A 25,225-nucleotide genomic window follows, 5' to 3' on the forward strand; every position below is an offset into this window, starting at 1 on the left:
AGTACTTCATGGATTTACTTCAAATTTAGTGCTTACAGAGATAGCTTGACCGAAGAAGAACATAGGATATGTTTTATCCCGGAAATCCCACGGGAACGGGAACTATGCGGGTTTTTCTTTGACTACGCGGGCGAAGCCGCTGGCGGAAAGCTAGTAATTGTAGATGCTTTTGCTGGTCTTTATGTATATTCTATAACAATATTTTACCCTACATTATTATATAAAAATATTGTCTCGAGTTTCGACCTCCATTTTACAGTGTTAATAACCAATAAACATCGAATTAAATAATATCTACGTTATTTACTTAACATTGATGCTGATGCATATTAAAATAGCCCTTCAATAAACTATTAGTTAAAATTTAATCGCCACATTAAAATTAATGCGGAAAAAAAAGCTTTCTAATTCCAAAACATTAACGTGCGAGGACGCAGCGCGTCGATAGTTTACAAAATTAAGTTTTAATTTATTCTAACTGAACTTTGCCACGCTTTATCAATGCACACCAAAAATCTTTAGGAATGAGAAATGAGGAAAATATCAAACAATCCTGCAAGTGGATGTGGAGCTTTTCAATTTTTAAGCGTATTTATTTATATGTTGCCAACTCATTTGTTATCACAAAGACTTTGTGTACAAAACCACGGCATTCATATTAAATTAATCATCATAGTGTTTAGTGTCTCATTAACAAGACTTTCACAATAATTGTTTATAACAATCATGACGTTACTTATTAACTAATATAAAATAAGGAAAACTGAATGTTAGGTGCATACATCCACAGACGTACATCGTGCGTCACAAAAACCTGTATTTAAATAAGCCAAGAGTCGAAATGATTCACTCTGCAAAATGTTGTTACCGCTATACACGGTTGCCGCGTTAGCAAATATAATCGCGAAGGCAAATAATTATAATATCAACACCGCTTACGATCCTGACTTTGATATAAGAGTGAAACGTTATGTAAACAACGACGGAATCAACAAAAATGATATTAGTCGTGATGTGAATGTGAATTATGTGCAGAATATTGATAAAAAACACGAACACAAATTTGTTGACGGTGTTAACAAAGATTCCGAACCAGTAAACATATATTTTGACGAGGATAAACAGGAAAATTATTTCAATAAGGAAATTGGAATTGATTCCAATAAACAGATAGTGCCAAAAGGATATGGTGTTAATAAATTAAATGGTGGTTTTAAGGACATTAATGATATTACAACTAAACAATTTTCCACTGTAAATGAGTTAATAAGTCCAAATGAAATTTACCCCGATAAATCGATATTAAACAATAAATATGAAAAACTAATCATTCAAATAAACAATGACCAAATGAAAGAAAAACATAATGAGAGACAAAAAAGAAGTTATTATTTACCTATCTATATGCCTGCTACACATGGTAAGGTCAATGCAACGGAAATACAAAATAAAACAATTGTTTATTATTATAAAATAAGCGATACTATAATACCAAAATATAATCATAAAAAGAGTAACAGTAATATTGGACAGGCAATTCCGATGGAGAAAAACAATACCTTTTCTATGAAGAATCACACAAAATCTGAGAATTCATCTTCATATAGCCAGGGGTCAAACATATTTCCGGATTTATCTACAAAAAACTATACAAATTCTATAAATAACACCACGAATTTACCAACGACTCAAAATCCATTAAATTCAACAACAGAGGAAATTGATTCTTATGAAATGTATGAGGACTACGATAATGGAGGAAATTTCGTTTGGACTGTACCCAAAAAGGTAGACATTTATCATCCCACTCCTAAAGTAGACAAAAACCCAGCGGACACTCAAAAAAATAAAACAAAAGGAGAAAAACAACTAGAAATTAACTTTAATACTGCAAATAAATCATCCACACTTGAAAGGAAGAACGACACTAAATCTCAATTTAATAACACGAAATCCCTCTCAGGTAATTCTTCGGAGGGGGACGTTAAAGAAATTAAACAAACCAAAGATATATTTAATCAGAAAGATAGTCATTACCGAGTTACCCGCGCTACGAAACAACAAAAAGAGTTAGATTTCGAACTAGATTATGAAAATTATGGTGACTTCATCGTGCACAGAAGACCCAAGCCCGTAGCACCTAAGAAACAAGGAAAACCGATGAACAAAGATAAAAAAAATAATACACCAACACCTAAAGATGACAAAAAAAATTCCACTCCGCGCCCACATTCGACACCACGTAATGATCCTAAAAACAAACAAATTAATCAGAACACAAATAAATCTACACCACGACCAGTTAAAACAACAACAAAGGCTAATAAAAATCATTCAAGTGCTGAGTCCAGTGATTCCAACGAAAGCGTCGAGAGAACTAAAATATCATTGAAAAACAACGATTTTAACTTGTTCAGTCGCTGGCATAGTATTGGTCGTAAGAAGCGAAGTTACTATTTTCCCATTCCTGATGTCAGAGGACGTAAACCAACTCGTGGTTATTATCCCTTGAGCGATACACACATACCAGGCTACACTGGTGGATACGATATAAGCAATTCCGAAGGAGACGTGAGGCCTTACCCAAAAAAGAATGCCTGGACTACACCACCACCAAAACGTTACAATGAAAGAACACGTGATGATGAGTATGAAGTACAACCCAAAAATACTCGTCCAACAAATAAAAATCGCAACCATCGACTTGAACCATTGCCATCCCAACGCGACGAGTACGAATCAGATGAAGGTATCCTCAGTAAGAAGCGAAGTTACTATTTGCCCATTCCTGATGACGAAGACGACACCAGAAAGACTAATGTCAGAGGACGTAAACCAACTCGTGGTTATTATCCCTTGAGCGATTCATACATACCAGGCTACACTGGTGGATACGATATAAGCAATTTCGAAGGAGACGTGAGGGCTTACCCAAAAAAGAATGCCTGGACTACACCTCCACCAAAACGTTACAATGAAAGAACACGTGATGATGAGTATGAAGTACAACCCAAAAATACTCGTCCAACAAATAAAAATCGCTACCATCGAATTGAACCATTGCCATCCCAACGCGACACGTACGAATCAGATGAAGGTATCCTCAGTTCTTTCTGGAAATCAACCAAATCCTTTTTCGGCAGAAAGCGACGAAGCATTGACAATGTCCCATCGCACACAGCGCCAATACGCAAACGAAGAAGCGTCTCCGATTTTTTCTACAACATCATTGATAAGGTACAGTCGTTAACGCATGGTAGTCAAGTGGTAATTATAAATGAAACTAATTTTAATGAATCTAAACATAATGACAGTAATAATGATGTATCTAATTATATTGCAGTAAACACGGAGCGCGCGGAACTCATAGATTTTAATGGTAATTGGAACGGTAACGAAAACACACATATGAACTATCAACTGCCTTATGTGTCTGATGAATACCTTAATAATGGGCAAAATATAAATCCAAATGAAAATTTAGTACCTGTTGCTACCACGGAGTTTAACACGAATAATGTTAATACTGAACAGGTAACACCAAAAACAGGTGAAAATATAGATGTAACGTCAGAAGGAACGCTGCAAGCTACTTGTTTTATGTGCAGTTACGCGTCATGCCCGGCAAATCATATACGAAAAGGATTTTACTGTATTCGGATTAAGCGTTAATTTTATATTTAATAAACGATAAAAATTATCATTTCATTTATTTTTTATCCGTTTAGTTTACACAAACATATGCATAAGATCACCTGGGGCCGTATTATGACCTCTTATTTCCAGACAGATTACGCCGTGAGAACTGACTTGCCAAATTCATATTATGATCGCTATAACCAGCCATGGTTAATTATGGTATTATATGAATTTGCCAGTCAGTTCAATTCACGGCGTAAACTGACTGGGAATAAGAGGCCAAATCTCAGCTTACCATCAGGCGAGATCGTGGTCAAGCGCTTCCCTATCACACAATAAAAAAAAAGAGGTCATAATACGGCCACAGGACCTATTTTAAAAAATCTTTCCCTTGTCGGATATGTACGTAATCTCTGTAAATCTCCATAATCTATATGTATATCCGACGGGCGAAACCTGGGCGGATCGCTAGTGTATGTATAATATGTATTATGATAACAGTTTAACACATTTTAAAATACATTTATTTTTTAACTAAGAAAAGTCTCATTTATTTGAACGAATTTTGATTGAAAGCATATTTTTTAGATTTAGTACATAATGGACATAATGTACGACTGGCCGGTTGGCTTGGTTGGTTTTAGTGACCCTGCCTTCCAAGCCACAGGCCACTGGTCGTGGGTTCGATTCCCACCTGGGGCAAATATTTGTGTGATGAACATAGATGTTTGCTCTGTGTCTGGGTGTTAATTATCTATATAAGTATAAATTATTTAAAATTATATATATGTATGTATGTTTATCAGCCATCTGGTTTCCATAACACAAGCGAAAGCTTAGTATGGGATCAGATCGTGCCGTGTGTGAATTTAGTCCCGAAATAATCTCAATTCTTCCTTATCCTAAAAGATACAAAATAAAACAAAATACACATTCTATTCTTTATTACACTTACAATTTACAAGTAACTTACATTACTAATATTTTTTACAATCATTATTTTCACACCGTATTTCAAAATCTATCCAACAGTACATAAAATATAATTATTTTGAGTCCTAGATTTTTAATTGAAAAATTCTGTAATCTGACAAGTATCTATATTATGTGAAAATTGTATTCACAACGCTTTAGTTTTTCCGTTTTACGAAATGAAGATCAAACTGTTAAATGTTTTACTCTTAAAAAAAGTAAAAAAAGTAAAGTGTGATATCACTACATAGTATAAAACTAAGTCGCTTTCTCTGTCCCTATGTATGTTTAAATCTTTAGAACTACGCAACGGATTGTTACGAAATATTTTTGCGTTTAGTTTTCAAAATACAGGTCTTTGAAGATGTCAGTAAGCGTGAGGTATGGGCGACTTTGAATGTAATTATCAGTTCAAGAAAAGTAATTTTTAAATAAATTGATGACTGAATAATATACCTCATAAAATAAACATTTTATCCTCATATTTCGAATATCGAATTAATATTTAAATTCCTTAGAAAAAATATATTTATCCCGGAAATCCCACGGGAACGGGAGCTATGCGGGTTTTTCTTTGACAACACGGGCGAAGCCGCGGGCGGAAAGCTAGTTGGAAATATATCCTTGATAATTTAGACATTTTGGTACATTATATTCACACTGAGCACTATTATAATAAGAAAAAAATCGACACACCCATCTGTCTTGTATCACTACATAGTATAAAATAAAGTCGCTTTTTCTGTCCCTATGTATGTTTAAATCTTTAGAACTACGCAACGGATTTTGATGCGGTTGTTTTAATAGATAGTGATTCAAGAGGAAGGTTTTTGTATATAATTTATTATGTTTTAGACAAAGCGGGCGAAGCCGCGGGCGGAAAGCTAGTTATTTATATTAAAATTATTTAAACATACATACAAAAATTGGTTTTTTCCTATATCTGACCATCCATACTAATATTATAAATGCAAAAGTAACTCTGTCTGTCTGTCTGTTACTCAATCACGCCTTAACTACTGAACCAATTTGCATGAAATTTGGTATGGAGATATTTTGATACCCGAGAAAGGACATAGGCTACTTTTTACCCCGGGACATAGGCTACCTTTTATTGCGAAATAATATGTACCACGGGCGAAGCCGGGGCGAACCTCTAGTATTATTATATTATTTTCTGTTCTTTTTAACAAGCTTGTATTAGCTTCACCTGTATGTTTGTATGTTTCCGACTCCTTTCGATTATGACCCTCTTTAAACGGACAGATTTAGTTAAAACTTTGTACACTTATCAAGGATCGGTGACAATACAATAATTTCATGAATTTATTTTACTAAAGCGTGTTTAAAACATTTTTATTTCTGAAAAAAGGCATTTATTTTTGACGTGAAACTTCTTTAGGCGCGTTGAGAGTAAAATTTCAAGGTCGCGTCATGGCAATACCGTCACCTCATGGAGTAAGGCGAAGATTTTGGAATACGATCTTTGAAACTTGAATCTTGCTAAAGAAGTTTCACTTCTGACACTTGACACTCGGCATACACGCTCTTTTTTTATTCTTTATTTAACATAAATGTCATCTTCACTTTGCACTACATGTTGTTACATCAAAATCGATCCAGCCGTGTATTTCTCCAAATCTATCGAACCTAGGGCTCGTCTATAGAACCTAGAACCGCACCACTGTACGCTAGGTCCCAATAGTGTTCGACTTTGTGCTTTTGGAATAACTCCCTCGCTTGTTTTTCAGTTGGCATCACCTGGGAAATAAAAATATATAAGAATTAGATTAAAAATCTGTATGGATTTGAAGTTAATTTAAAAATCGAAAAGTATTTGGAAAAAAAAATATTGCATGATAAAAAAAAACCCTAAATGTGGGAGAGTAATATTACTTTTTTATATTTAAAGGGAATATTCAATGCATCTGCGTCTGTTTAATGCATGCAACAGATGCATTATACATGACGTTTGCATGACAAATGTTACATCTTGCGGATAATCTACGGAGCGGCAACGTCGCGTCAGCCGCTCGTCGTCGTCTTGCGGAGCGGCAACATCGCATCAACTGCTCGTCATGCGGAGCGGCAACGACGCGTGAGCCACTAGTTATGCTAAAAGCGGCAACATCGCATCAACTGCTCGTCATGCGGAGAGGCAACGACGCGTGAGCCACTAGTAATGCTAAAAGCGGCAACATCGCATCAACTGCTCGTCATGCGAAGAGGCAACGACGCGTGAGCCACTAGTAATGCTAAAAGCGGCAACATCGCATCAACTGCTCGTCATGCGGAGCGGCAACGACGCATGAGCCACTAGTAATGCTAAAAGCGGCAACATCGCATCAGCAGCTCGTCGTGCGGAGCGGCAACGTCGCTACTTATGATTGTTTTTTAAGGAAAGGATACCACTATAAGACTAAGAGTGTAGAATAGTGGTATAGTAGGAGAAGGATAAGCTAAAATAAGTAAGTTATATAAATATTTGACTTCGAGTATCACCTTAAACTTAATCTCCCCAAAGGATCTATGTGCCGTGGTGCCCTCCCACACGAGTTGGCACGAATTCGGCACTTCTGTACCGTCTGTTTCTTTCACCGTTTCCTCCTCCCATTTTATACGGTGCAGCATTAGTCTGGAAAATGGGGAAAAAGTTATTTATTTATTAAGCTTCATCTTCATAGGTACTTAGGCATACACTTGAAGCAAATCAACATTAAACAAAAATAGAATCAAATCATAGGTACATAAAAATTTAACACCTTAGTAATAGAGATTTAAATACATAATTCATTTAAGTTACTAGGTGTGTCACGCGTTTTTACCCGCAGTGCTCCACTCCTGTTGGTCTTAACGTGATGATATACAGGGTGTCCCAAAAAGTAGTGATGAACGGAAGCTGGGAGGTAGAGGACCTAGAGAGCTATCCGAATCACCCCCATGTATGTTATGCGATTTTTCGTATTTTCGGAGTTATGACATTTTTTTCAATTTTTCATCTATCGCTGAGTACGATGAGATTTTTATTTATGGTGACGTGACTTATTGCGCTAGATGCTTGATTTTTTTTTGTGTGGTAAGCTGAAAGATAGGCCAATTCAGTATGGTAACATTTACTATCGTTAGATCTTCGAATGGAATAAAAAAAGAATTAAATGCCAAGAAAGATAAAATTACCCAGTATGTTCACAACTTCAAGGGCCCATAAAAAAATAAAATCACATAAAAAAAGTTTTCCATTTGGCTTTTAAAAACTCGCTCTATCTATCAGGTAGCTACCCTAAAAATTTCATTTTATTATTCAGAAGGCTTCAATCGAAAAATTGAAATCTAAATGTGGTAAGTGCAAAAATTTTATTAACATGATGATCATTAAAACCAAATTAAAACCCATAAATAGGTGTTTAATTACCAGAAATTTTTAAAATAACCCCGCTGTTGCTCAATGCAAGTGCGACATCACCGTAAAAAGTTGTCTTTTAAATGTCTGAATGCCCTTTTATCATTTTTAATGGTTTCTTCTGCTACTATGAATTTCCGGGTTATTTCGTCCAAATTGTAGCATTCTCTCAAGTAGCCGAGGTCTTTTCAGTATCCCCATTGAAACAAATCAATGGGGTTTAGGTCGAGGGACCGTGCAGGCCAGGCTTTAAGGCAGGCGTCACCAGCGCATGCGCAGTCTTCCATCAGACCAATCCATCTTTCAGGGTATCTTTGCCCTTTAGCCTGGCCTCGACGGTCCCCGGACATAAACCCTATTGATTTTTTTCCGTGGGGATACTACAAAGACGAGAGACTGCCACAATTTGAACGAAATAACCTGGAAATTCATAGTAGCAGAAGAAACCATTAAAAATGATAAAAGGGCATTCAGACATTTAAAAGACAACTTTTTACGGTGATGTCGCACTTGCACTGAGCAATAGCGGGGTCATTTTAAAAATTTCTGGTAATTAAACACCTTGTTATTGGTTTTAATTTGTTTTTATTAATCATCATGTTAATTCAATTTTTGCACTTACCTCATTTAGATTTCAATTTTTCGATTGAAGCCTTCTGAATAATAAAATGAAATTTTCAGGGTAGCTACCTGATAGATAGAGCAAGTTTTTAAAAGCCAAATGGAAAACTTTTTTTATGTGATTTTTTTTTTTTACGGGCCCTTGAAGTGGAGAACATACTGGGTAATTTTATCTTTCTTGGCATTTTAATTCTTTTTTTTATTCCATTCAAAGATCTAACGATAGTAAATGTTACCATACTGAATTGGCCTATCTTTCAGCTTAGCACACAAAAAATATCAAGCACCTTCCGCAATAATTGACGTCACCATGAGTGAAAATATCACCGTACTCGGCGATAGGTGAAAAATTGAAAAAAACGTCATAACTCCGAAAATACGAAAAATCGCATAACATACATGGGGGTGATTCGGATAGCCCTTTAGGTCCTCTACCTCCCAGCTTCCGTTCATCACTACTTTTTGGGACACCCTGTATGGGCTACTGGGCAAATTTGACCAGTACTTCCTGAAATTAGCGCGATCAAACAAAAAAACTCTTCAGCTTTATAATATTAGTATAGATATACCTCTTATATTTAGCGTGTTGTTTCGGCCCCCCCCTCCACGACGATCACACAACACCCCCGATGCAACACAACACATCCCGTCATGTTCAATCAATATGTAGGTGATTAGGAGTGTAAGTGGCAAATTAGGAGACTACCAAAGGGAGAAATTAGGAGAGTAGGAAAGTAGAAGACTAGGTAAGGAGAAAAAAAATTGGTTGTTTGTAAAGTCGGTTTACTGGCGATAGTTGAACGTGACAACGTCCGATTGTGCTTCTTTGTCGCTCGTTCCGCGCTCTCGCTTGCACTTCAAGCCTTACATGGAACGCCTCAGAGCGAGGTAACGCCGCATGAGTCATGTTTTTTCGTGCGTGCAGCCGGCTCTATCGAATTATAAGACGTTGTCACGTCAAAAAAGAAGAGATAGGTTTGTAGGAACATAAATTTACCTCTTATATTTAGCGTGTTGTTTCGGCCCCCCCTCCACAACAATGACACAACACCCCCGATGCAACACAACACATCCCGTCATGTGAAGTTGTTGTGCGTTCACTTCTACTTTGAATTTCGCTGACGCACACTCGAATAGGTCTTTCACCCTGTAAGCAAAAAAATCTTTGTTAAAAACTTTGCAATAGGAAAAAAAAACATTTAAGATTTGAAAATTTGAAGTGAAAACTTCTTTAGCAGCGTTGAGCACTTTTTCTGTAATGGGTATAAAATCTCAAACTCGCGTCAGGACACGTGACCTGATCGAAAAAGCGTAAGACGGATACCATTCCAAAATATCAAACATGCTCAACGTTAATAATCAAGTTTTCACTTCTGCCGGCACTCCCGGAGTGCAACCAGTCTTTTTTTTAAACGGAAACGCAGGATTTGATCTCTATCAATATATATTAATGAAAAAAAACAACAATCTGAGTTGGTTATGCCATTTATAATTCAAGAACGGTGGAACGGATTTTTAATAATTCATTGATTAAGTATTATTATTTTTTGGTCTAAGTTTTTTCGCATAAAACTAATAAAAAGATGTGAAAAATTCCACTGTTTTTCGACGAGAATTAGGGTGTTTTTCCACAAATAATGTGTGTGGATATTATGTAGCGAGGAATGTGTTTGTAAAAAATCAATCATATCGCTTCAAACTTCAAACTAAATGAAACGATATGATTGGTTTTTACAAACATTCCTCGCACATTATTGGTGGAAAAGAAATATGCAACTCTTACAATTTAAAACTTTACTATAGTTAAACGAAATTATGTAAGGTAACTATACTATATGTATAGTATCAATTATTAATCTTACCTGTACACGGCAACATGCACGCCCATAGTGGTGTCCTCTCGAATTTTTCTATCGACCTGTAAACACAAAAGAACCGTAATTTTAATGCAAATAATCAATAAATCTCCTTCTCTCATTCACAACATTTTTCTCTTCTAAAAAGCCACCCCACAAAAATTGTTCAACAATTATTTATAAGCCCTACTTTATTCTCTTACTCTTCTATGAACTTCTACCAAAAAATGTGTCAACATTTACAAAAAAGATAACACAAATAGATGAGGTATCTCTGAAAAAACTAAGTTAATTTGCTCTCTCTTTTCTCCTACCAACTCACTTTTTCACATTCCAACTCACCTTTTCACTCTTCTGCTGCTTAATTTCGCATTCTCCCTACAAAAAATGTCGTTCCATCTCTTTCTCCCTCCCACTCTTTCTCTTCCCAACTCACCTTTTCTCTCTTCTGCTCCTTAGTAAGCGCTCTCGCTTTGTTCGCCTCCAAATGTGTTTTCTGTCGTTTCGCGATCTGTTCCCGAACTTTCGCCTCAATGGCGGTCGGGTCTTGTACCGCTTCCGTGCCTAACGCTCGCATTAAGTTTGATATCCTGTAAGATTAAAATTACATCTACACTAATATTATAAAGAGGAAAACTTTGTTTCTTTGTTTGTTTGATTGTAATGAATAGGCTCATAAACTACTGGACCGATTTTAAAAATTCTTTCACCATTCGAAAGCTACATTATCCACGAGTAATATAGGCTATATAATATCATCATGCTACGACCAACAGGAGCGGAGTAATGCGGGTAAAACCGCGCGGCACAGCTAGTAATGTATATTTTAACATTTTATTATAACTGGGAAATATCGTTAACTAGCTGCGCTCCGCGGTTTCACCCGCATTGCTCCGCTCCTGTTGGTCTTAGCGTGATGATATATAGCCTATGACCTTCCTCGATAAATGGGCACCGAAATAATTTTTCAAATCGGACAAGTAGTTATTGAGATTAGCGCGTTCAAACAAACAAACTCTTCAGCTTTATAATATTAGTATAGATAACAAAATGTAAATAATATTATCTCTTTTTGTATGTGACCGCCTCCTCGGTACAGTGGTTGACGCGTGAGCGTAACACCGAGGGGTCCTGGGTTCGATTCCCGGTGGAGACGAAGAAAATAAATGTCTCGGTCTGGCAGGACATAGAAGGCTGATCACCTACTTGTCCCTAAAGAAAATCGATCAGTGAAACAGATGTATAATGCATCTGCCCCTTACCCCACTAGGGGACTTCACTTTTTGTATGTGTGTATGTGTATACGCACCTAAGCTTCGGCTCAGGCGGTGCTTCAAGCCCGAGCCGCACTTTCTCCTGCTCCTCCTTCCACGCTTCTCTTCTACTTTGTCTTCTCAATTTCTTTCTCTCTTTTTTGGTAAGAAAGACTGGCATATACGTAGGTTTTAATGGTTCAGCTGTAAAAGGAGATTTATTTATACTCGAATTATGACAAAATGAAAGACATATTATTTTTAATAATATTTGATACTAAGAAAAAAACATTAAGGAAAAGATATAGACAAATAATATGTGAATATGGGTAAAATTTAACTTACATTTTTTTTGTTATTTGATACCAAAGAAAAATTTGGGAAATAAAAACTTTTTAAACACAGTTTGTCATTATATTATTTTAACGTTTCGACGACTTACAGTGAACGTTATCACGGGCAGACTGTCTGTTAAAGAATCTATAAATTCTAACTGTGCCATGCTCTATGTTGAAATCAATTCACTCAATTACTAACTAATGTATTTACTCAATTACGGACTCACTCATACGCTTCGACCTAATTATTCGTTCGTTATCCACCTCACTTACAAACCGACCAACTCACTCACAACTCATACACTGACTTAACTCAACATGTGGGTCGGTGAGTCAACCCAATAACTCACTTACAAACCAACCAACTCACTCACTCACTAACTAATCAACTCACTCGGAGGCCTCAACTGCTGCGGGTGCTCCACTAAATTGGTGATAGCGTCACCATTGAGATTGTCCACAATATCACAAACTCGCTATCCAACAAACTCACTCACTGTCCAACCAACTCACTCACAAGCTGACTAACTAGTTACTCACTCGGGGGCCTCAACTGCTGCGGGTGCTCCACTAAATTGGTGATAGCGTCACCATTTAAATTGTCCACGATATCGTCGTCACCGATATTACAATCGGTGACGCGCTGTGTGTGTGTGCGAGCGTCGTTCGCGTCGTTAGTGCTTCGCTTCGCTTCGCGTTCTTCCGGCGTTAGTAATATTACGCTATCCCACCTGGAAATAATAATAATAATAATTCATTTATTTATTGTAACATCATTGGTCCACTTGTTAGTAACAATATTCTTATCTAGTCAATATCTCAACTTAATTATGAATTATATTAATTTTCATTACATAAAATATTTTATTCATTAACATTATAATCACGAACATAAAAAATTAAAAAACACAATACTAGAAGAAGACTAATTAGAATTTTACGGAAATGTTCCAATATTGGCGAGTCAAACTTATCGCACAACACTTTCAGAATGCTGTTGCTGCTGCCACGAAGTCTTTTTAGCAAGGATGCAGTCTTTTTTCTAAGGAGCGCGGGAAAGCTGTCAGTTTGCGCTTGAGCGAACATATTCGAAGCTGAGCAATATCGCGGCAGACGCAACAGCATTCTAAATCCATTATTGTAGCCCTAAGAGCTTTATCTGTATAGTTGCACCACATAATGCAACTATACAGATAAAGCGGAAATGTCGATCGATGTTAATTTATATGTAAATGTTAAAAAAGAGCGTGTGTACCGAGCACACGTGTCAGAAGTGAAACTTCTTTGACAAGATTCAAAGTTACTAAATCGTCGCCTTAAGCCGGGTCCCCTGCAACGTGTTATCGTGTTAGCTAACACGATAACATGTTTTGCTAACCGAATAGGGGCGTGGCCTTACAGTTTTGTTAGCAAAATCACAATAACATGTTTGCCGAGACGAATGGATAACATCCCCCGCGTTCGCCTGCGGGGAGGGGAAGGAACGCATTTTATGTTCGCACTCACGAGAAGAAGACGTCCGTCCTAATTTATCTATGGTCCGTCCGCCTATATTCTCTTTGACGTCCGCCATAATTGTGTTGATTTTGTGTGACAATTTTCTTTGTTTTGTTTCTGTTGTGTGTGATGGAGTGGAATAAAGAAAATACTTTATTTATTTATTTATTTATTTAATACTTTATTGCACACACATCAGAAAGTACAAATACAGAAAGAACATAAAATAGAGAAAGACATGTACAAACGGCGGCCTTATCGCTAGGTAGCGATCTCTTCCAGGCTACCGTATGTATATGCGTAAGGAGAGATTTTGATTGAGGTGGGTGAGCAAAAAATAAGGCGTAAATGAACAAAATAAAATTAATATATCATATACAATGAATAAATATAATAATATATAACAAAATAAGGATAGGAAAGAAGATACGATAACAATAAAGAAGAGTGAAATAAGCTAGGTAAGAGAGAGATAATGTAACTTAAGTAGGTGCTTAAAACTTCTTAAGGTTTGTGCCTGACGCACTTCTAGTGGGAGTTCATTCCAAAGTTTGGCTGCACGAACTGCAAAGGAATTACCATAAAATTTGGTCTTCGAGACAGGGACACGCAGAAGAAGAGTTTTGGAAGAACGTGGGAAGGGAGAAGTGAAAAAATCAAACTGATCTTTGAGATAGTGAGGAGTTTTAGGATCAAAGAGGATGGAGAAAAGAAGATGTAGGATATGGGAGTTGCGGCGGAAGCGGATGGGAAGCCAGTTGAGCTTTTTGCGATAGTCCGACACATGGTCGAACTTGCGCAAACCAAAGATGAAACGAATGCAAAAATTTTGAAGGCGTTCAAGTCTATTCAACTGGACTTCCGAAAGATCAAGGAAAGAGGTGTCGGCGTAATCAAGGTGGGATAGGAGAAGGGAATGAGCTAGCATTATTTTGGTTGGGATAGGCAGAAAGTTGCGCAGGCGCCGAAGTGAGCCAGCAGAAGCAAACATCTTCCTACTAACTTCCTTCACATGGACATCCCACGACAGGGTCTGATCGATAAAAATACCCAAGTTTTTAACGTGGGTACTATATCCAATCTGTATGCCGTCCAACAAAACTTCCGGAAGAGTTGCCCAATCAATCCTTGAGAGAAATGACGCGCTGCCGATAATGATTGTCTGAGTTTTTGATGGGTTGAGTAATAGACCAAAACTCTTGCTCCAGTTTACAATGGTCGACAAATCATTGTTGACCTTGCTGATTGCTTTGGGCAAGTCTTCCAGAGTCGCTTGGGTGTAGATCTGGACATCGTCGGCATACATGTGGTAGAGAGAAGTTAAAGAGTGAGTTAAAGTATTAATGAAAATTGCAAAGAGAAGAGGGGACAAGACGCAACCTTGAGGCACGCCGGCATTGATATTGCGCCAGGACGATGAAATGTCATCGAGTGCAATTCGCTGCCGGCGCCCGTATAAATAACTACGAAACCAATCACACGCTAATGGCGATAAGTTAAGTGAACGTAGCAAACCCAGCAGTAACTCGAAGTCAACAGAGCCAAAAGCATTGCTGAAGTCAAGTAGCGTAAGTACGGTGAGTTGTTTGTTGTCCATGCCAAGTCTAATGTCATCGGTGATTTTGGTGAGAGCAGTAGTCGTCCCATGACCAGGACGGAAACCGGATACTTTGTATTTTATACAACTAATTTTATTATTAAACCTATTTTTATTATTTCTTTGGAGAACTAAATCAACTATTGCTAAAACAACTTCCACGTCTTCTTCGTCGGAACTCATTTTTGAAATGAAATAAAAACAATAACAAAAATAGGCGCAGCGGACGAGCGGTTTTGCAAACATGTTTTGGTAACATGTTTCGATAACATGTTTTGTTAGAAAATTGTCGCTGCGGACCCGGCTTTACTTCGACATGACGCGACCTTGAAATTTTACTCTCAACACGTCTAAAGAAGTTTCACTTCAAAAAGTTCTATCACACAGTATTTTTTGCGCTTACGACTGTTTAGAATAAGATGATGTTTAAACACAAACGGTCTTACTTATAAAATGTTACCCATTCGCTAAGCAATGGATTAGTTATTGCAATAACCTGTCTTGTTTTTATGATTGACGTTTCATGTGAGCAAGAGCAGGACACAGCTATGGTAGGAAATGGTTGAAATTTATCCATTGTTTAACTTTTTATAAGTAAGGCCGAATAAGATGAATGATTCAGGTACTTTTATTTTTGATCTAATAAGCAAATAAAACACAAGTAGCTTAATATTTTGAAAATTTTGAACTACTTTACGATTACAAATAAATGGTAATTTTTCCCCCATTGCCTGGAAGAGATTGCTTTTGGGTAATAAGGCCAACAAGAATAAATAAATAAATAAATAAAAGGCGTGTGGCACTTGGGGACTGCAGCAGTAAAGCTATTGCATGCTATGCCTTCAAGCCACACCTCCGAGCCCGTCTGAGTGGGGAGCGTGAGGTTTTTCGTTACGGAATTTCTGTATTTGGTCCGCGCGCTCAAGGCCCGCGATAGAAGCTATGCAATAGCTTAATAAGAAGACAAACATGCTAATTCTTACCATTCTATATCTGGAACTCGATCCGAATCCGGTACATCTGCCGCCATTAGCGCAAGTTTCGTGGCCGAAGAAATACCGGTTTTTCGCGCGATCTGAGATATCTCGTTCTGTAGCTTCTCTAGTTGAGCCTGACGGATGAACAAACAACAATGCCAGATTTAGTACGGGAATATGTATTTTGCTTATTAAAATGCAATGTATGTATGTTCGGGTGAAATCTTGCAATTCACTTTTGTAGCAGATATTTTAACCGATTATACTGAAATTTTGTATATGTTACCGGCCAAACCCGATTTCAGGACAAACTAGTTTTGCCTAGGCTAAACTAGTTTGTCCTAAGACAAATAAGATAAATCAGTTTAGGCTTGGCCATACTATTATAGTCCTTTTCACCTGAGATGATTTCTGTGACATATCGATTTTTGACACGTGTAGAGATGTCCTTTACGGAAATCGTATCAATTATTTCCGATAATCGATAATATTTTATATGGAAATGAAATCGATTTGAATAAAGTACCAAAATAAGTTTTTTCGGCATTTCGCCAACAATTAACTAAGGAAACGATTTTTATTTTTTTTATTTTTTTTTACCTTCATCCTCAGCCGTTCTGCCATTTGCCGGAACTTGCCAGGCTCATGGAACCGTAGTGCCCTGCGTGCCCTCACTGCCGGCTTGTTGGTCACACGAGCGTCAACCCACGCTGCTTCAGCGCTCGGCTCCACGGACGCCTGCCCCAAGAGCTGGGCTTTGAACTCTTCGCGACGCTTCGCTCGGATGTTCGCCTGTGATAGACAAGAATAGGAGATAGACACGATTATGGCACAAGGAACAGGAATAGAATTGAAATGCCATTTTTTCCGATTAGCTAAAGTTAAAAATTCATTTATGGGTCAAGGTATACGCTTATACAATAGAATTCCTCACAATATTAAAGAGTTTAGTAGTTCTAAATTTAAAACTTATATAAAAAATGTACTAGTTCAGAGAGCGTACTACAGTATTCAGGAATATATGGACGATAAAGACCCATGGAGGGTTGTCGCGTAAAAACCACAGGACAGTTCTTTGGCATATTATGATATATGTATTATGTAGTTAGATATAAGTTACATATTATGTAATATTGACATGATTTTAAAAGAGCAACTATGGAGTTTCTTGCCTCTTGCTCTCCATAGATACTGCTTTCCGAATCGGTGGTAAATGTTAAAAATACTTCTGTAATGACGATACGAAAGTGCTACTAAATAGTAGTCTAATTGAATAAATGAATGTTTGAGTTTGAGTTTGTTTGTTTGTGGGGAACGATTAAATATTAACCAAATAAAATAATATGCTCAGTAAAATAACACTATTTTTTAAGTGGATCTTCCTTGGGCGGACAAGATAGATAGATAGATGAAAAAATCAGACATAAAGGTTTAGATAACAATATATACTTTCCTGCGTGTTATTGCAAATGCAATTACAACTGTAAACATGAGAAATTTTATAAAATAATAAAAAAAACGATCACGAAGCGGGATTCGAACCCGCATCTTCCGCTCTGGGTATGTGCATTCCTCTTTATATAATAACCACATAATACATTCCACTAGATTTTTGCCCGCAGCTTAGCCAGCTTAGTCAAAAGAAAACCCAAAGTAGAAAAGTTTTTATAATAAAAATAATTATCCCGTGTTAATCCAAGTGACCCTCTATATGTGCCAAATTTCATGAAAATCGGGTCAGTATTTTTTGAGTGAAAAACTAACAAACAAACAAACTCTTCAGCTTTATAATATTAGTATAGATTTCAATATCTCACCTTCAAAGTGGGCACAACTTGCGTGAGATGCACCCTCCGTCCCGCGGGGTCCACTGTTCGTCCCTCGCGGTCTAATATCAATGGGGCGGGGCCGGACAGACCCGCTTGTAACGCCCCACCTAAAATATACGAAAAAAACTATTTATTTTTAACCAAAAAAAAAATAAGATTTTACTATATTTTTGACATGACAACGTCTTATAATTCGATACAGCCGGCTGCACGCACGAAAAAACATGACTCATGCGGCGTTACCTCGCTCTGAGGCGTTCCATGTAAGGCTTGAAGTGCAAGCGAGAGCGCGGAACGAGCGACAAAGAAGCACAATCGGAAGTTGTCACGTTCAACTATCGTCAGTAAACCGACTTTACAGACTTAACCATTTTTTGTTTAAAATTATTTATTTTAAACTAGCGGTCCGCCCCGGCTTCGCCCGTGGTACATGTTTACGTTTTCTCTACATAAAAACCATCCTCGTACTTCATGGAATATAATAAAAAAAGAATTATCGAAATCGGTTCAGCCGTTCTCGAGTTATGCGCTTACCAACACATTTTGCGATTCATTTTTATATATAAGATTAAAATTAAAATTAATTAATAAATCATTTATAGTTGAATGCTATAAAACTAAACATCAAATGATAAATTATTTACTAGGCGGGATTCGAACCCGCGTCTTTTTGCCTTGCCTGGACGACGCCTAGCCTCTAGATTTTTTTTTATATGATTTTATAATTTCAGATTAATAAAGCATTTGAATGTTATAAAATTAAACATCATTAAATATCAAGTCGGTTGAAAAGAAACAGTAACAGAAATAGTGGCAAAAAGACAGCAAATGCATATTTATAAACACCTTTTAGCGCAGTCAGTTAAATATATGTTACAAATCTCACCGGCCAATTTCCTTTGTATCCGAGCCTGTAGTTCGGCTATTTTCTGTTGTTTCTCTATCTCTTCAGCTGACATCGCGCCTGTAGCTGAAAATGGAGAAAAATCTTATTAAAATAGTGATAGTGATTTTTTTTAATTAATATTACTTTATATATGTTTCTAGTGTTGGGTACTGTACGCATTCTTATTTACTGTGCTATATTTGTACACTAGTTGCGCTTCGCGGTTTCACCCGCGTGCCTCCGCTCCTGTTGGTCTTAGCGTGATGATATATAGCCTTGCTGGAAAAATGGGCTATCTAACACCAAAAGAATTTTTCAAATCGGATCAATAGTTACTGAGATTAGCGTGTTCAAACAAACAAACTCTTAGGCGCGGGTCAAACACAAGCGGCGCGGGCGCGGGCGTGCCATAAGCGCACCTCTTGAATCTGTTTTGCACCACGTCCTTCTTATACATTTTGTATGAAAGAATTTTGGACAGGCGTCGAGACGGCACGCCACGGTTGTGCCAAGGTTGCGCCGCCTTTCCAAAATTATTTCATACAAAATGCCAATAGCGCACCCGATGCACGCCGGCAGCGCGCCCGATGCGCGCCGCGCCGCTTGTATATGTCCCGCGCCTTAGGCCCTTAAGCTTTATAATATCAGTATAGATTAATACTAAAGTTTCTCAAACACACACACTATCATACCTGTTTTGGTATTAATATTGCATCAGACTTACTACACGAATCTATACAGTTACATTCTATCACTCTGTTTAATCTATGCTTTCTGCGCTACACTCGCACACACACATACACACACAACAATACCTAGAACTTTATTCAAAGCATTAGTTTGATATCACTTCAAAATTTTGCATTTCACTTTTAAATTTTATTATACACTAGCTAACCGCCCGCGGCTTCGTCCGCTTTGTCTATAACTAATAAATTATATACTAAAACCTTCCTCTTGAATCAATCCGTTGCGTAGTTTTAAAGATTTAAGCATACAAAGGGACAGAGAAAGCCACTTTGTTTTATACTATGCAGTTATTACCTGGTTTTGAATACAGCATAGGTTTGATCACACTGGGCGGTGGTATCGAACTGCTCTGCTGCATTTGCACTTTAATCTGTTGAGCTGTTTGTGCCGCTACTGTGACGTTACCCTTATCCCCTTTGAGGGCCATGAGGGCCCGTTTGCGTTCCTCGATCTCTTTTTGAGCGTTTGCCATCATTAGCTGTAAGAAAATACTGATGTTATAAAGAATTTGCATACGGCCGTTAATCAAAAGAAATACCTATAACAATAAGATATTTATAAAATAAAATCACTCCATTGCAATGTAACAGAGAGACAAACAATTAAACTTTCATTTATACACTAAGTTTGAGCTGGGAAATAAATTGAGAAATCTGAGAAATGTACTGAGAAAGGTGAAGTTTCACTAATTTACAGGATCTTCTAGTTTAAAATTACAGTGTAAACTCTATATAACGACACTCCATTTAACGTCAAACTCCGTATAACGTCAAGATTTCTCGACTTTGGTTGGTTTATATTGTTGTCTATACAATAATACACTCCATATAGCTCACTCTAATTAACGACCACAATAAGACATTAACACTAGAAAGTACTGACTAAGTTGCCGAAATCAATGAAAATGTAGTTGTGTACATTCTTTTTTACTGACATACCGAAGATTCTCAGAAATGCAGTCGTAGAAAAATAAAGAAAAAATTCTGCATGCCGAAGAAGAAGGACGATCTGCCAAAAAATTGAAGAAACCTCAATATGAAGACATGTTGACACATGTTTCGTAGGCAATGTCAAAATAATATTCCTGTCTCGGGACCAATCATGCAATTTTCCCTTTCTCACTATTTAACGACCACTCTCTATAACGTCGAAAAATGCACGGTCCCTTAAGTGACGTTATATAGAGTTTACACTGTATATTAATCTTGTGTTGTATATTTTTTTGCGGAAAGCATAGACATGTTATAACTTTTCGAAATGTTATGACACAGGTCCAATTTTCTTCAAATAAATAGTTTTCTTCATAAGAAATAGGTTTTATTATAGAAATATTATGATTTTCATAGATGGAAATCACTTTAATTTTTGAAGTTAAACTGACCTTAATCTTATCAGCGCTCAAGCCCGCCATCTTGGATCCCACAGTCTCCCCCTCTGGCAGGATGGACGGTATCTCGATCCCGTTGTCGTTCTTCTTATCCTCATCCCGCTCCTTCTCCCTCTCCCTTTCCCGTTCCTTGTCGTGGCGGTCGCGTCTCTCATCGCGCGACTCGTATTTGTCGTCGTGGCGCGATCTGAAAATATATTTTGAAGTGAACCTTCTTTACTAAATTCTATGTATGATTTGGTATTATTACTGTAAGTACAAAGAATGATTCTGTTTCAATAAATAAATAAATAAATGTATCAACTTCCATAATACAAAAGTTAGGCGCGTTGGGAGTAATATTTCAATGTCGCGTCATGGCAATATCGTCACGTCATGGATAACGACGATTTTGAAGCACACATGACAGAAGTGAAACTTAGGCAAGATTCATTTATTTATTTATTTATTTGTTTGAAAACTACACAGCTTACAGTTTACTTATAATCATCATAGATATCAAAATTGTTTCCTTAGAGCTATTACGCACTGTCGACCAGTCGCCTCAGGAGTAAGTTCTCGTCGACTGAACTTACTCCTGGACGACTGACGACTAAGTGCGCAAGCCCCTATTTAAACTATAGTAATGGCTGGTTCACACTTTGATTAGTGCGAGTGCAGGTGATGAGTAGTACTACGTGTGGACAGCGACTGTTTAGTGCGAGTGTTTAGTAGGCTGTGTAGTAAAGTGAATAGAAGCGTGTTCTATTTTTTTGCGAGTGGACTGCGAGTAGCCACGTCCCGCGCGCCCTCCCTTCCCCCTCACTCGCAGCGTGCCTGCACTCGCACTAATCACCTGCACTCGCAGTCAATTGGACACTACTCGCACTACACACCTGCACTCGCACTAATCACCTGCACTCGCAGTCAATTGGACACTACTCGCACTACACACCTGCACTCGCACTAATCACCTGCACTCACACTAATCAAAGTGTGAACCAGCCATAAGTCACAGTCGCCGGCGACTGAGTCGCCAGCGACTGGTCGACAGTGCGTAATAGCTCTTACTCCATGAGGACAGTATTGCCATGGTGTGACCTTGAAATTGTTCTCTCAACGTGCCTAAAAAAGTTTCACTTCACAGGAATCGGTTCGCCCATTAGAAAGTGGTGAGGTAACAAATCCAAAAACAATACAGTGTATACTCGGATTTTTAATTAGATAAAGTAAACTGACGTTTTCTGTGTTGTCAGTTTTTGATGAAATAAAAATAGCGTTGTCACAAAGTGAATGATTGAAAATCGGGAATGAATGAAATTGAATCGATCGTCTAGTGAATATTTAGTTTGTAACAATATAACATCAAATAAACACAACAATGACAACAAACACAACGTAATTAGTTACAATTAACGAAAAAATTACAAAAACAATAACGTAAACAGCGTAACAATAAAAATAAAAAAATGATTATAATTACACTCTACTAGTAACTTATATCTTATGTAGCTTTATATATTATAATCAGAAATAATGTTATTTTATAGTTTGAAATGATGAACTATTCACAGTCATTGTTCATTCATCTGATTGAATGAGAACTGAATTCCTCACTATTACTTTAAATGTGGCAACATTATTTTACAAAGTGACATTAGCTGCTGTCAGTTTACTTTATCTAATTAAAAATCCGAGTATAAGTAAGAATCTTTTTTCAAAGTCGGTTAACCAAATTTAAATACCTTTTGATGTCTTTCTCCTTATCGCTGCTGTCATATTTGCGTTTCTGTGACTTTGACGAAGATATCAACTCTTGTGCGAGAGCTATCACCTTGTCAGTGAGTTTGCTTGCTTTTTTTGAATCTATGTGTGATGACAGCCTGTCTATAATTTTTCGGCGCTCGTATCTACAAGTGAAAATTTTTTATGCAAATTTTTTTTTTAGCTTCTTATTGTCGCAGTAACTAATCATACAGTATGTTCATTGTTAAAATACGTTTAATATACAACATAGTAGGATAATAATATTATACAATTAACATACATTTGAACCAATCTCAAGTTAAATCCTATATTAATATCACAGTTTTATACATCAACTAGTCTGCCCATAGTAGGTCCGCCCCGGCTTCGCGTGTGGTACATATCGCAATAAAAGGTAGCCTATGTTCTTTCTCAGGGTCTAAAGATTATCTGTGCCAAATTTCATCAAAATCGGTCCAGTAGTTTATGCGTGAAAACCATACATACTTACATACATACAAACCTTTCCTCTTTATATATTAGTATAGATTAGTATACATCAATTAGATTAAGTTGTCTCAGTCTAAATTTACTAAGCTATACTACTTATTATAATTTTCTCAGGTAAAAAAGAACGCAGGAAGCGTATTTATTTTGAATTTGCAGTTCGTAAATGTTGCCAAAACAAACTTACCCATTGGTTAAACATGAAGATACTGTCGATAACAGTGAACTATCGGATTTACCAATTGTTCTGTATATTGCTCGGTCTATAGAAGAACGCAAATCTTCTACTTCCCTTCTAGAAAGCTGCAAAGCCATGACGAAAAATGATGCTCAACAATTAGGTTATGTTAACGCGTACCTATATTTTTTTTTATATAAACAACAATACGGTATATGTAGGTTATTAAATACTCAATGTCTATTTTAAATTGGAGTAAATCATATATTTTATGAAAACAATATTACTCGGTTTACATTGACAAACAAACGACATTGTGACATTTCATTTTCTTGCCTCTTGGCATAAAGCGTCTTATTTACGGTCCATCTTGACGTACGTCCCGCCAAGGTTATACACGATGCACGACGCAAAACGACAGTGAATAGCGTTGACGTACGTCAATAATTATTATTATTATCTTGCTGGATGTGCACGACCAACTTTTCATCCAGCAAGCACCCCCACCACCGCGAACGTCGTGCAGATGGACAGTGAATAGCGCGGACGTACAGCAGATTAGTGTTGCCAACAGAAATTAATGTAAATACTTGGAAACGTGGCCTATTGATATGATTTTTTTGTGATAACTTAGTGAGTACATGAGCAAGCAAGAAACGGTTATTTTTGATTTTTATGTACACAGGAAATCCCAATTATCATTACTTTTGGATCAACCTTGTACACATGGACAGTTTATATTCAGAAGTTATTATTTTAAAAGAACTCCAAGGCGAATTGTTGAATAACACAGATTTTATGCAAAAGTCCACTGCAGAAAAATGGAAATTTATTTAAAAAAAATATCTTGACGAATTTGTTTGTTTAAAAAAAAATGATTAGCTATATACTCTCTGTTCCCGCCACTTTAGCATTTACTGAAAGAGTCTTTTCGGTCATGAATGTGAAGTGGCGGGAAGAGAGAAACCGAGCTTCATTAAAAATTAATTAAAAATGAGCTCTTGAAATATATGAATTTAGATTTGGAATGTTTGGATTCATATAATTCATTTAAAAATAATGAAAAATGCTTAGTTACTGCAAAAAGTACAAAAAATACATTTTTAAAAATATTTATTTACTCTTTATTTACCTCCTTTAAAATCAGATATACTCTATTTCTTCAAATAAAAGTTGGCAATCCTAGCCATGCTTGATGCGCGCACGATCGTCAGTAGGATACATCCAGCACCGCGGCCTTGAGCCGACGTACGTCGGGGATTGACCGTGAATAAGACGCTTAATATACACTAACCACAGATTAGTTATACGCAAGTTATACGTCTAAGTACAGTAGCAGTAGAAAATTCGTTAAGGTCACAGAGTAAGTAATAATAGTAACAAATAGCCAAATTATCTCAGAACAGTAAAAACCAGTAAAAACAAATAGAAGTGTGATGTGGGCGTGGCCCTCATGTCAGTAATAAGGGCTGTTTTCCAATTACAGAGCATAATGCGACTCAGTGCCGCACAATGCGGAATTATGCTGATGCTTAATTGGAACATGAAACGCACCAGCAGGTTGCGCTAAGTTCAGTGTTGAAAACACAGGTTGAAAAAAAAATATTCATAGAGTTAGCAATAACCTCAATAATGTGTAAATAAAGTGGTATACATAATAATTGCACATAATGCGCTCTAGTGCTGTAATTGGAAAACGGGGAAGGTGAGCTTATAATCCCCGTTTTCCAATTACAGCACTAGAGCGCATTATGCGGCATAATGCTTAACGTTGAATGTTCAAACTACAACAACGCTTCGCACAATCGAGCAC

At 37.0% G+C, this 25,225-nt stretch overlaps 2 protein-coding genes across 3 annotated transcripts in view; one reads left to right on the top strand and one right to left on the bottom strand.

The window, feature by feature from the left end:
- The window catches only part of Prp3 (pre-mRNA processing factor 3), a 147,039-nt gene extending 123,285 nt beyond the window's left edge, over positions 1 to 23,754 (bottom strand). Inside the window, exons 1-15 of the mRNA XM_090118184.1 lie at positions 23,422 to 23,754; positions 22,727 to 22,891; positions 20,997 to 21,189; positions 19,910 to 20,093; positions 18,866 to 18,949; positions 17,968 to 18,086; positions 16,751 to 16,942; positions 16,157 to 16,284; positions 12,620 to 12,810; positions 11,798 to 11,945; positions 10,925 to 11,078; positions 10,495 to 10,550; positions 9,630 to 9,779; positions 7,114 to 7,246; positions 5,766 to 6,372 (exon numbers count right to left, since the gene is read on the bottom strand). Coding sequence (XP_089974310.1) covers positions 6,262 to 6,372; positions 7,114 to 7,246; positions 9,630 to 9,779; positions 10,495 to 10,550; positions 10,925 to 11,078; positions 11,798 to 11,945; positions 12,620 to 12,810; positions 16,157 to 16,284; positions 16,751 to 16,942; positions 17,968 to 18,086; positions 18,866 to 18,949; positions 19,910 to 20,093; positions 20,997 to 21,189; positions 22,727 to 22,891; positions 23,422 to 23,549 — 2,136 coding nt within the window. The 5' untranslated portion in view covers positions 23,550 to 23,754 and the 3' untranslated portion in view covers positions 5,766 to 6,261. The remainder of the gene's footprint in view (positions 1 to 5,765; positions 6,373 to 7,113; positions 7,247 to 9,629; positions 9,780 to 10,494; positions 10,551 to 10,924; positions 11,079 to 11,797; positions 11,946 to 12,619; positions 12,811 to 16,156; positions 16,285 to 16,750; positions 16,943 to 17,967; positions 18,087 to 18,865; positions 18,950 to 19,909; positions 20,094 to 20,996; positions 21,190 to 22,726; positions 22,892 to 23,421) is intronic.
- LOC149896080 (uncharacterized) lies at positions 859 to 3,717 on the top strand. 2 transcript variants are annotated; one of them, XM_090118243.1, is made up of 2 exons: positions 859 to 3,267; positions 3,344 to 3,717. In XM_090118243.1, the coding sequence occupies exons 1-2, from the start codon at positions 859 to 861 to the stop codon at positions 3,344 to 3,346; spliced, it is 2,412 nt and encodes an 803-aa protein (XP_089974369.1). In that variant the 3' UTR covers positions 3,347 to 3,717. The 2 variants fall into 2 exon arrangements, with proteins under 2 accessions (XP_089974369.1, XP_089974370.1); XM_090118244.1 differs by having other exon boundaries at positions 859 to 3,237.
- Positions 23,755 to 25,225: the final 1,471 nt, after the last annotated feature.

The sequence above is a fragment of the Colias eurytheme genome, chromosome 29 (assembly GCF_061535395.1).
Source record: "Colias eurytheme isolate Ceu_HAF_F1 chromosome 29, ilColEury1 Martin Lab GWU primary, whole genome shotgun sequence".
NCBI lineage: Eukaryota > Metazoa > Arthropoda > Insecta > Lepidoptera > Pieridae > Colias > Colias eurytheme.